Raw genomic sequence first — 12,231 nt, 5'->3', positions numbered from 1 at the left:
CTAGTTAGTATTAATATTTTGGCAATAGCGTAATGTGTATATACATAATGTATTAATATTTATTATTTATTAAAGTATTTAAAAAATTGAAAAAAAAAACTCATAAAATGAGTCCCTCGACATGGGATTTCCCAATGAGGAATACATTATAACCAAATCATGTATATTTTTATACCAATGAAATGCCAAACATCTAATGAATAAATAATCTCTCTAGCTTACAAAAGTTTTAGTACATATGTACACTCTCTAGTTTACATACATACTACACTATCTCTTATCTTCTCCTAGCTTACATGTATATGCTACTTCTCAAACACAAGCTCTCTAGCCCGCATACATCCGCATGCAAGCTCTCTATCACGCATGCAAGCTCTCTATCCGGCATACCTGGGGCACGTGGTCCGAAGGCTCGTCGGCGTAGGCGTTCTTCAGCACGGTGAGGACGCCACCCTCTTCGGGCTCCGCCTTCCCGGGGGCCCGCTCCGAGTCCGAGTCGCTCAGCCCGGCTCCGTCCAGCTCTGTGGGCGAATACGGGCTCTGGGTACAGGGCGCTAGGGGTGGGATTGGCGCGGCGCGAGGACATACGACGGTGTGGCTACGGCCAGAGGCCTTATTGCAATGAAAACCGGCCGGAATGAAGAATACAGTTCTTTGTGACGAATTTGACAAAGATGAGTAGGTAACTATCGACTGGATGATGGGGACTGACTGAAACTAAAGCTTCAGCCAGAGCTGATGAAAATCAAAACAATCACGTCGTCATCTGATATGATTTTTTAAAGAATCATTGCAATAATTGCTCGAGACCATAGCCATTTCCAAGAATTTTGTGCTGATATAAAGCTAGTGCTATATATACAATGTTTGATAAAAGAAAATTATTATTGTTTTAGGAAAGTTGGAAGCTATCACTGGAGCTGAGAACCAAAGGCCATCAAGTTGAAATAAAGGCCCAATATTCACAAGGAAAGTTAGAAGCTGCAATAGGAGCCGAGAACCAAAGACCATCAAGTTGAAATAAAGGCCCAATATTCACAAGGAAAGTTAGAAGCTGCAATAGGAGCCGAGAACCAAAGACCATCAAGTTGAAATAAAGGCCCAATATTCACAAGGAAAGTTAGAAGCTGCAATAGGAGCCGAGAACCAAAGGCCATCAAGTTGAAATAAAGGCCCAATATTCACAAGGAAAGTTGGAAGCTGCCACAAGAGCCAAGAACGAAATAAGACCAACAAGTTGCTTCGTTTCAATGAAAAGTTAGAATGAAAAATGGTCATCAAGTGGCCCAATCTTCACATGGAAAGTTGGAAGTTATCACAGGAGCCAAGAATGAAGTGGGCCATTACGTTGAAATGAAGGCCCAATCTAAATAAATAAAAATTGGCGTTTCCGTTTCATCAAACAATGCACATACTTTAAGTTTAACAACACAGTGGGAAAACACCTATTATGAGGAGATTTAATGGCACCAGATATAATGGGATTTTTTCGACGTGTTAGAACTTTTGATGGTAAAACAAAGATAGTCAAACAAAGATGGCGCTACGGAAATGCTAATCGCAAAAAATAATGCGTATTTTCAATCTTTTGAACACAATAAGATCAAACTCATCCAAATTTAAAGTTTTATCACGTTCCAAAAAATATCCGATATTATAGAAACGACAGTAGATATTTTTTAATGTTTAGGTACAGGGATTTTATTTGGATTTATTATGTCTTTGCTGTACATATTTAATGCATATTTCTTGTTAGTAGACATAGGATTCGTAAGGTAAATGTAAATGCTAGCACGAGAAACGCTCGATATGGGTTAGCACAAATTTTCTAGCACACAAATCTAAAGGAACTAATAACACACGCTAGCGCATAGAGAGTAATAGGGAAATTAATGCTGAATATTTGAGTGATTGCAACGACAACATATTTTGTAAGCAAATAGAGACATTTTAAATTGAATAATCCATTAGTTTGATAGACCGATAACTGGTGGCTTTGTGAACACATCGGTGTCAATTTTTACAATTAATATTTGTTATATGAAGACTGCTTTCGTTGGTGCGCTGCTTATAATAACTATACCAATTTAAAGCACTGCCTTTTGTCAGAGTTCTTCTTCCTTCAAAAAAGTATCCAAACGGTTGACTGAGCTTCCGGTCGCGATCCCGTAAACTTATGTTGGGGATCCGGGCGTTAGATTTGAGAGCACCCTGACATTTCATGATCACACAGAGGCAATCAGCGGTAAAGCCTCGAAGATGTCAAGATTCGTTCTGCATACTGAGAACTCTTAACAACTCCTCGGTGCGAAGTAGACTCGATGATTTGGGGGCCACGTGAGCGGACATACTTTCTTATTATAGAGAAAATCCAAAAGAAGTTTCTGACATATCTCTGCATGAGAGAATATGGGTCTATCTTATCTCATTTTTATCCATTGTTGCGCGGTATGGTCGATAACCCTGAGATTATGATAAGCATTGGTTTGTATGTTCCTGATAATTACCTAAGACGGCGTCAGTGTAGATTGTTTCATATTCCGATATACAGAAGCACACTGCCGTTGGAAGGGCTATCGCTACGCTGAACAACATCGCTCTGGATGTTGATCTGTTCCATGTACCTGAAGGGGTTTTCCGGAGCAGGATTTTCCTGCTACTTTAAAGAGAGGCTCTTTTATGTATTCTTTTCTTTTTATAATATGTACGTTTTCAATTTAAGTTTGTAGTGTTTAACAATGTTTACGTATGTCCAAATGCTTGCAGACTGGCTGGATGAGTTGAGGAAATGTGGATGTTCAAACATGGGCAGAATGGTGAATGTTACACAGTGTGTAAAGTGGCCACTTAAACCAGCCAATGACAGGTACATTTTTTCCCATACATTCTCATTCATTTATTCCCTCAATGAACGTTTTTTAAGTTTTTCATAACCCCGGTTTTACGTTGAAAATTTTTCGAAACTCAATCGATCTGTCAAAAGGCGCCGAGCCGCGCGCCGCCGCGTAAGCTCAAAATGGTGAATAAAATCAAAGTAAATAAAAAAAATGTGTAAATTGTTGTTCGAAACTAAATTCAAAGTAGGAGCAGTGTAACTGACCATTTTGTTTAAGTGTCTAATTTTGACATTTTACTCAATTGTGACATGCGGTTGACGCGTGTTGAGGAAGAATAGTTTTTACATCAATAAATTAGGATGCAGAAAGTTTGAAAATAGAAATATTATTTGAAGTTATAAACGTAATGTGAAAAGAAGATAGTTTAAACAGTTATCATAAAAGTGTGAAACAGTTTTGCCGCGATGTAAATGACAGTTGAAATTATGTGGTGCCATACTAAAAAAAGTGATACCATATAAATAAAATTTCCCAATATTCAGGGAAACAATCGTTATATGCATTTTATACAAATTCAAATTTTAATTTTTGTGTTTTTAAGGTTAAGTACCTAGATAAAATTATTTATGCGTGAATTTTTTAAAATTCAATAAAAAAATAATACGTTGCAGTTTTGCTTGAAAAAATACAAAATATTTTCAATTATATCATTGGTAAATATGAATAATCCCCAATTATGACCGTTTTTACCATTTTTCTGCAGTTTTTCATTTCCGCAATTTCTGAGTAAAATGCTCGGAAGGCGCGTCAACTTCTCGAGGATGTTTTAGCGTACCTTTTTCCTTGACAATTTGCCCGGCGACGTAGTTGCCCTGTTGCGAATGCCTCTCCGAAATCTGTCGGCCGAGCTTCTGGTCCAGGACGACGGAAGGCAGCTTCTCGTATCGGATCAAGGAGAAGCGATCGGGCGTGGCGTCCCGGCTGCCGTCGGTCGTCGGCGGCGATCGCGAGCGCCCGCCCGCGGCGAACCTCGTCGGGAAGAACGACTCCTGACGCCGGGGGACGTCCGTCGTCACCATCCTCGGCTCGGCCGAACGCCGCCCCGAGAGATGCAGGTTGACGAAGGGCTTTTGCGGCTTCGAGTCGTCAGTCCTTATGGTTATTTCGTTGAACGAACAGATTTTGCGATCTTCGTTTTTACACCTAGCGCTGGATTCCTCTTTCGCGCTGATCTTGAAGAAAGTCGACGGAGTCGACGAACGTCGTTTCGGAAACGCCGAAACGATCCTTAAAAGGTTTTCTTCGAAGAAATTGTGGGTATCTCGATTGCTGGTTCGCGCGAGTATACTGTTATCGTTTTCGATCGCCGTCAAAATAACCGATGGCTTGTCGTGCGGATCGGAAAACGATCGCTTGATCTTTTCCTTGTGTCTATCGTCGCTCTTCTCGCCTAACATTTTGTCTTTTTTCGCGATCTTTTTGTCTTTGAAGATCTTCGTGCGAAGGGACGCAGTGCCGAAGGCGTTCTTCCTGAAGAAATCCAGCCCGAACACGGAGTCTCGTTTTTTTTCCGAGACGTTTTCGCTTTCGTTTCGTCTGAGCACGACTTCGTCGGCTTCGAGCTCCCCCGACGAGAGTTCGTCGCCGCTGAAGGGATCGCCGTCGCAATCGGAATCGCCCGCGAACTTCGAGAGGATGTCGTTCCACCGAACGATGCAGTTGTTCATGTAGACCTCGTTGGCGACATCGTCGCAGTAGTCGGACGAAGAAAAGTCGCCGACGTTGGCCAGCGTCGACGAGGTATCGTCGTGATTCAACCCGTCTTGACCCCGGTCGACTATGATCGCGATCAATTTAGTCACTGAGTATGTTAATCAGTGTTAAATACATACAGAACAAAACAGATGAAAAACAACACACCAATAGTGAACATAAATATACATGTTTTTAATCACACAAAAAACCCAGACGGCACAATATTTGTACAAAGCGTTGCGACGGGATTTTTTATATGCGAGAAAGGAGTGAAAAGGAATTGAGAAAAAAGAAAACAAAACAAATTAGTAAGGAGAAAAATATTCAAATAAAAGACGCTAGACATGCAAAACAAGAGTATGTTGACATAGTACATCATCAATACATATGAGGTATATCCAGAAAATAAGTTCTGTTTGCCATCGAAGAGCCTAGCGCTATTATGAGTTAGCTGATTGTTGTGTACGCTTCGTGGTGCTTGTTTAAAATGCCAAATAAAATTAAAACCCCGCTGCTTGTGAGATAAGGGAGCAACTTACATACGCTATATTCATAGGTGCATACCGAAACGGTATACTTAACTTCTGTACTCTCTACTTGTTATCTCTGACGTCATATGATCGAATTCAACCAATAAGCGACACTGCAACTTTACTCCGCATTCACTAAATAAAAATAAAAGTAGTTCTTTTTTGTATTTTAAATAGTCTTCTGTGATGAAAGTGGCCCAATTAAAGCAAAAAAACTCAACAAAGTTTGAGTATGTCCAAATGCTTGCAGACTGGCTGGATTTCCTCTCTCGGGAGTAATTCATATTTAAATTTATTTCAACAGAGAGGGAAAACATTTTTGCGAAGGGAATATGGAAGTCTAAGCATTTACAGGGCTTATGACCTGTCGTTGGCTGGTAGAGTGGCCACTTAATAGCTGGTGCCAATGACCGGTCATAAGCCCTGTAAGTTAAGCATACCGTCTTGGTAGTTGTCAAAAGTTATAAAAATCATGTTCAAGTGAATGTTTTTTGCTTTTAAAATTTATTTCAACAGAATGGCTGGTGCCAATGCTTCAGGGGCATGTATACCAACATAACAAATTTGGACAATCGGACTCGCCAAACCTGCGAAATTTAAAAATTACCGTTGTTTTCTGAACACTTTTCGCCTTCAGGGTGCCTGGAAGAATGACTAGACAGGTGCCACCGTTTTGTAGCAACAATTCACGGACAGTGTATACTTGTAATGCCGTATTAAACAGACTTCGTGAACTCGGCAATAGTTATTCCCACGTATCTGATATATTTAGTGTAGGGTATTGTTCCTATGGAACAAACCTTTTGAACTTTTTCAAAGATGGTGAATGGTAATTATATTTATTTATTCATGCATTTCATAATATATATGTATACAATTTTTTGTTCACTTTGCCCAGCTGTATGAAACAGTACTTATGATTTTCTTGTTGTATTACTGTAGAATGTTTTATTATTTAAACTTTCTACTGAATATGCTGTATAATATTTAGGTTGATTTTTTAAATATAAATCTTGTATAATTTTTAGGTTTAATTTTTTAAAATAAATCTTGGGTATGAGGAAATTTAGATTTAAAAAAAAATATATTAAGCCAAATATGTTAGTATTATAAATGTTTGTAAAAGGCAGATTTGCCGTTTACGTTAATAAAATAAAAATAATATTACCACACCTCGAACATCACAAAGTTAATAATAATTATTGTTTGAGTCGATTTTCACAGAACCACAGAAAAAAATAACCATTTTTAATTATATTACTTAACCCTTACGCTGCTACGCAGTTTTTCAAGAATCTAATCAGAAATCCTCTTATTTATACATTTTAAAAATATTTTATCGAGTACGTTGTTTTCCAAACACACTACTGTTTTATCAATTAAAAGCAATTCCAAGAAAAATCTTCCATTTCATAAATATCTAATTCAAGCCCAATGGAGTGAGCAAGATAGACAATTCGTGCCGAAAATATACAATTTTCGTACAGCGGTTGTAAACCCTTTCTTAATTGAAAATAAAAACAAACAAAACTGATCTCGTACTGCAATCTCAAGGCGCATTGTTATTATTGAAGCGAAATAATTATGATAGTTTTTTTGTTGATTGCGGGGCAAAGTGCTCTGTTATATATTATTAAACCTACCACTTCCATCAATGCATCTAAACAAAAATTGAGTAAAATATATCTTGAAATTTGTTGCAACAGAGAGGGAAAACATTTTTGCCAGTACTTATGATCTGTCATTGGCTGGTTTAAATCACCACTTTACACACTGCGAAATATTCACTATTCTGGGTATGTTTATACATCCACATTCATGATTATTTTTACATTACCTCAACTCTTCCATCTGTTGACTTTTGCAAACTAAAAGAGCTGAAACCTTTATTGATGTCGGTGAGTTTCATCTGGATAAACTATTTCACCTCTTAGGTAATGCCTACAAATACTTTAAATTTTTTATGCAAGTTATTTTAATCAACAATATTTTGAGTATGTCCAAATGTTTGTAGGGAGTTATTTAGATTGAAACTTAAAGGTAACCGGTAAATTTACTAAGAAGTGATATTATTTCTTGGTAGTTATAATATAATTTTAATTTGAAAAAAATAATGTTTTTGTACAACTGTCTCACAAATTGATATCACTTCTAAGAAAAATATTCCGTTACACTAATAGCTAGTTCACGCATAATGGATTGAGCGAGATAGGCAACAGTTGCCGAAATTACAAACAGCGGAGGTAAATTACATATTTTTTACATTTATATATATTTTTAATCTTACTTTGTTACTCTAACTAACAATTTAACTCTGCAAAGCGTCCTTTTTATTATGAATAAATTTACAAAATAAATCATTCAAAATGATAACGGATAGTGAAAGTGATAAAGAAGTTCAGTCATATCACTCCACTACTTCGGGAACTACACTGGCTACGTTTGGATTTGGATTAATATCGAGCTGATATACCTCATTTACGTTTTGTTTGTAGAATAGTTTGTAGAATAGAGTTTGTATAGTAATAATAACGTTTTGTTAATAGAGTAATAATTACTACCTAATGAACAGCTAAAACATTTTGATTTCCCATTACTGTGGGGGGTACCCATTATAATAAATTAACAAATGATTTTTTAATATTCAAACGTCCTAATTGACAATCATTAGGTTCCATAGTGAATTATTTTTATGTTTTATGGCTCTTTACTTATTTGTTTATATTCTTAATTATAGGGTTTTCCGGTGATATAGGGACCTCACTAGATAAGAGTTATTATATTAAAGGTAAAGTATTCAATTAGTTATTCATTACGGAAGTACATCAATATTTTCGTAATCACTGAATCGGGTTTAATAGTGGGGAAAACACCAAATATAATTATTTTCCTCAAATATCATATAAGTGATTCAAAATCTAACTATTAACATAGATTTATTTTTTTCACTGTTTTTGGAATGTAAAAAAGTTCACTGTTTCAGGTCCCGACTAGAAGTTTCCTGTGTTTAGTCGTTTCCTTTTTCTTAAAAGCCCTGCAAATTTAAAAATCATAAGTAAATTTATAATGAGGATGTTTTAGTGGTTTAAAAAAAAAAACGTTTTTAGACAAAGATTTTTTTTTCAATTTTTTTGTATCGTATTATACGCTACGGTCTTTTAAAGTCTTGTATTTCTGACATTAATCCGCGTGTGACGTCGCAAGTTCTCTTTCGCTTCTTCTCGGTTAGTTCTGTTGATTGGTCCATTGACGATTAGCAAACCGGAAATCTTACACAACCCTCTTATCATTGGTTGATTCATATGAACAAGTGACGTCGTTCAAAGCTGTTCGTTTTCATTAAAATATTTTAAATGATTTTTCATTCATTTTCAAGAAACTTTGCTGTACAATTTAATGCTTAAATTTTTACTACGCGTAAGAAAACATTTTTTGTATTAAATTTTTCGTAGGGCTGAAATAGGTACGAAACTAAATAATAACCCGTCGAATAAGTAATTTTTATGTTTTGAAAATGTTTTATACCACTGACGGTTAAGTGCAACAAGCAGTTCCCGAATTCATTTACCCTTTTGGGGATTATGACGTCAGCATCAGTCTAGTTAGAACTTTATGATAGGGATTAACAACAACGATATATCGTTGTTTAGCAGTATAAGGGTTAAATATTATGTAATTGTAAAAATATTTTTTTGTAGATTACCTATACAATAAATCACCGCTCGCCACTGTTGATCACTAGTCAAAAATGCGATCGCAGCGCTGTTACGGCAAAAAACTCAATTTCTGAATATACCTCGTATGAAACCACCTCAAGGGCGCTGTCCGGTAAATACCCCTACACGTCTTGCAGCTACAGGGCGCACTGACGGTTGGATTCCAGCTCCTCGAGTAAAATTAAGATACATTTTAACGACAGACAGAAGCTAGATTATAGCACGTCTTGCCGCTACAGAGCGCATGGACGGTGAGAAATCTAGCCCCCATTTGCGTTGTTCTCAAAATTTACAATATTTTGAGTACGTCTAAATGTTTGTAGACTAATATTGGAATTTAATGCTCTAAGGAACATATTACGACAGGGATGAAGAACATTTTAGAGAAGGGAAAATAGAAGTCTAGACATTTTGCGGGGCCTATGACCTGTCAGTGGTCACTTTGCACGCTGTGTAAAATTCACCATTCTGCGTATATTTGAACAATATTCCTTCAACCTTCCAACCCTTCCATCTGTTGATGGTTTTTAAGAGTTAAAGAGCTGAAACCTTTATTAATGCGAATGAGATTCATCTGATCAGGCAACGCCTGACACTATTTTTGGATTTTTATACTCCTTCTTGGACCAGGTGGATGTTACACGGCGTGTATAGTGGCCACTTAAACCAGCCAATGACAGGTCATACGCCCTGTAAATGCCTAGACTGCCAGATGTCTTCTAAAAAATGCTATCCGTCTCTGTTGTAACAGCTTGACCACCACATACCGCACACCGCACCTGAGGATATAAGTCTCCTTGGCGGTGCCCACATTCACGGAAAATTTGCTCGTTGTCAAATGTCCGAAGAAGCTCTCTGTAGTCTGGTAGCCTTAGCATCTTTGTGCTGAAAGAAATTAATCCAGAAGTCCATAATATGTACTTCATTGGATTGAGAAAAGAGGGAAGTGAATTCTTCACTGACCGGGATTAAATTGATTGGACATGATCAATACGCCGAAATGATAACAAAACTTTTTAAAAGCCTTGAAATACTTTTTGGAGGCCACCAGATTTGTATATCCGACAGGACCTATAACAGGGCCGCGGATGGTAGCGAGAAGCTCCATTCGGTAATTGTAACAGCGCACTTGAGCCTCAACTCACCTTGCTCGTTGAAATGGCGTTCCAAATCCTCCGGCGACCACTGGGTCTCGTGATTGGCCGTCGCGTCGACAACCTTGGTACCGCCCCCGCTCGTCCTGGGCACACAAAATAATTTTAAAAGATTAATATTTAAGTACATTCAAATTTTTGTAGAGTGGTAGATTGGAACTCGGAGCCCAAGTGGATGGATGATACAGTTTTGCGCGAGTATTTTAGCGTTCCCACCGAGAATCGAACCCGGAGCCTTCCATGCATGGGTCAAGACAGTCGCGCGCTCAGAGTTTTTAACTAGGGTAGGCAGTAGAAATAAAAGTACGTTTTATATAGTATAATATGTTTGGATAATTTATATAGCGCCATTTTTGTGAAAATCACCTCATGGGCGCTGTACAATAAATAAATATCCCAGCACGTCTTGCAGCTACAGAGCGCATGGACAGTTGGGATTCTAGTTCCTTGTCTCTAATTATGATATATAGAAGCTAGATTACAGCACGTCTTGCAGCTACAGAGAACATGGATAGTAAGATCAGATAAACCAAAATCTTAAGTCTGGTCATGTCAAAAGCAGACAGCACCGAAGGGCATGTATGACAAGATGTATAACAGCTGTCAGCAAAAGTGACGACATAACTTTGTAGTAACGTCTAAGGAGTGATTTATATTGACACACGACAAATCATTCGTATCTGGCGTGTTAATTTAAATGGTTGACATATAAATTAACATGATTATAGAAAATCAGCTTTGAAACTAAAATAAACCTAATTATTAACGACGTTCTTGCAAGGTTACATCATTTTGCAAAAACGTTAGAGATGGTACAAATTGATCAATGTAAATTGTTCAAATAAGAAAATAATTAATTTGATGTTGTTCATGTGAAGTAAAAGATCTGAAACCTTTATCATGCGGGTGAGATTCATCCGACTGATCCAATTCACCTACTAGGCAACGCCTGAAAACAGTTTTCCAATTTTGTATATTTCTTTTACCAGGTAGTTAATTCAACAATGTTTTGAGTATGCCCAAATGCTCGCAGACTGGCTGGATTTTCTCCCTAGGGAGTGGTTCATATTTAAATTTAAGCGGCGGCGGCGCGCTGATCGGTACAATACACTACTGAACCGAATTATCTCTGCCGCATTTTTCAAATTTTAAAAATAGTTACTAATATTTTTAATATTATTTTTTGTTATTGTTTTAATGGAATTCTAGGAGGGTAGGCACTGCTTATGTGCCTTTATGGAACGCACGCCACTGGGTCAAGAGTATTGATCACAACACCGCGGAGGCCACCGCATTATATTGATTGAAGAGGTGGTTCTATGCGTTGCAAATCCTGAACTGGCATCGCAAGTGTAAGACTGATTACCTTACCTTCCAGGAGCGTTAATTCACTGCCTTATGCACCACTGGGAGATGATGATTCCAAAAATTAACAGTGATCTTGGTAAGACGAGCAGTCGATAGTGAATATCTACCTCAGGAGTGGTTAGAACAGCAGAAGGCGAGCTCTGATCCGTCCAACCAGCGATTGAGATGGAGCCCTGAAGGCGAGATGGGCAGTCGACGGTGAATACTTACCTCAGGAGAGTGTTGGAACAGCGCAAGGCGAGCTCCAATCCGTCCAACCAGCACTTGCCGGCGGCTTGGGATGGAGCCCTGAAGGCGAGATGGGCAGTCGGCGGTGAATACCTACCTCAGGAGAGTGTTGGAACAGCGCAAGGCGAGCTCCAATCCGTCCAACCAGCACTTGCCGGCGGCTTGGGATGGAGCCCTGAAGGCGAGATGGGCAGTCGGCGGTGAATACCTACCTCAGGAGAGTGTTGTAACAGCGCAAGGCGAGCTCCAATCCGTCCAACCAGCACTTGCCGGCGGCTTAGGATGGAGCCCTGAAGGCGAGATGGGCAGTCGACGGTGAATACCTACCTCAGGAGAGTGTTGGAACAGCGCAAGGCGAGCTCCAATCCGTCCAACCAGCACTTGCCGGCGGCTTGGGATGGAGCCCTGAAGATGAGGTGCGCAGTCGGTAATGGTTGAACTACAGCGCCTACAGAAAAAGATACAAAATTTTTATTACTGGAAAGTAACAGTGGGCCATACCAATTAGGATAATTTTAGTGAAATATGAGACATATCCAGAAAGTAAGAGTACTGTTTGGCTCTCGTGTTGTGAGATTTTTTTTCCAAAAGTTGGCAGCACTGATTGGTAGTGGGGGTCTCCTGAACACAACGAGCACCGGCG

The 12,231-nt window shown here is 38.6% G+C and overlaps 1 protein-coding gene across 3 annotated transcripts in view; it reads right to left on the bottom strand.

Moving 5' to 3' along the window:
- Window positions 1-12,231, bottom strand: part of Orp8 (Oxysterol-binding protein-related protein 8) — a 39,573-nt gene that overhangs the window by 13,219 nt on the left and 14,123 nt on the right. The window contains exons 8-11 of one of the 3 annotated variants that reach the window (XM_088225805.1): window positions 11,916-12,036; window positions 9,984-10,078; window positions 3,673-4,698; window positions 391-521 (exon numbers count right to left, since the gene is read on the bottom strand). In XM_088225805.1, coding sequence (XP_088081931.1) covers window positions 391-521; window positions 3,673-4,698; window positions 9,984-10,078; window positions 11,916-12,036 — 1,373 coding nt within the window. Of the gene's footprint in view, window positions 1-390; window positions 522-3,672; window positions 4,699-9,983; window positions 10,079-11,570; window positions 11,666-11,915; window positions 12,037-12,231 lie in introns of those variants that run through there. The other 2 variants (XM_088225807.1, XM_088225808.1) reach the window with 2 other exon arrangements.

The sequence above is a fragment of the Micrasema longulum genome, unplaced genomic scaffold (assembly GCF_059751315.1).
Source record: "Micrasema longulum isolate JH-2025_06_02 unplaced genomic scaffold, ASM5975131v1 h1tg000388l, whole genome shotgun sequence".
In the NCBI taxonomy this organism is placed as follows: domain Eukaryota; kingdom Metazoa; phylum Arthropoda; class Insecta; order Trichoptera; family Brachycentridae; genus Micrasema; species Micrasema longulum.
This window is presented reverse-complemented; position numbering and strand designations above follow the sequence as displayed.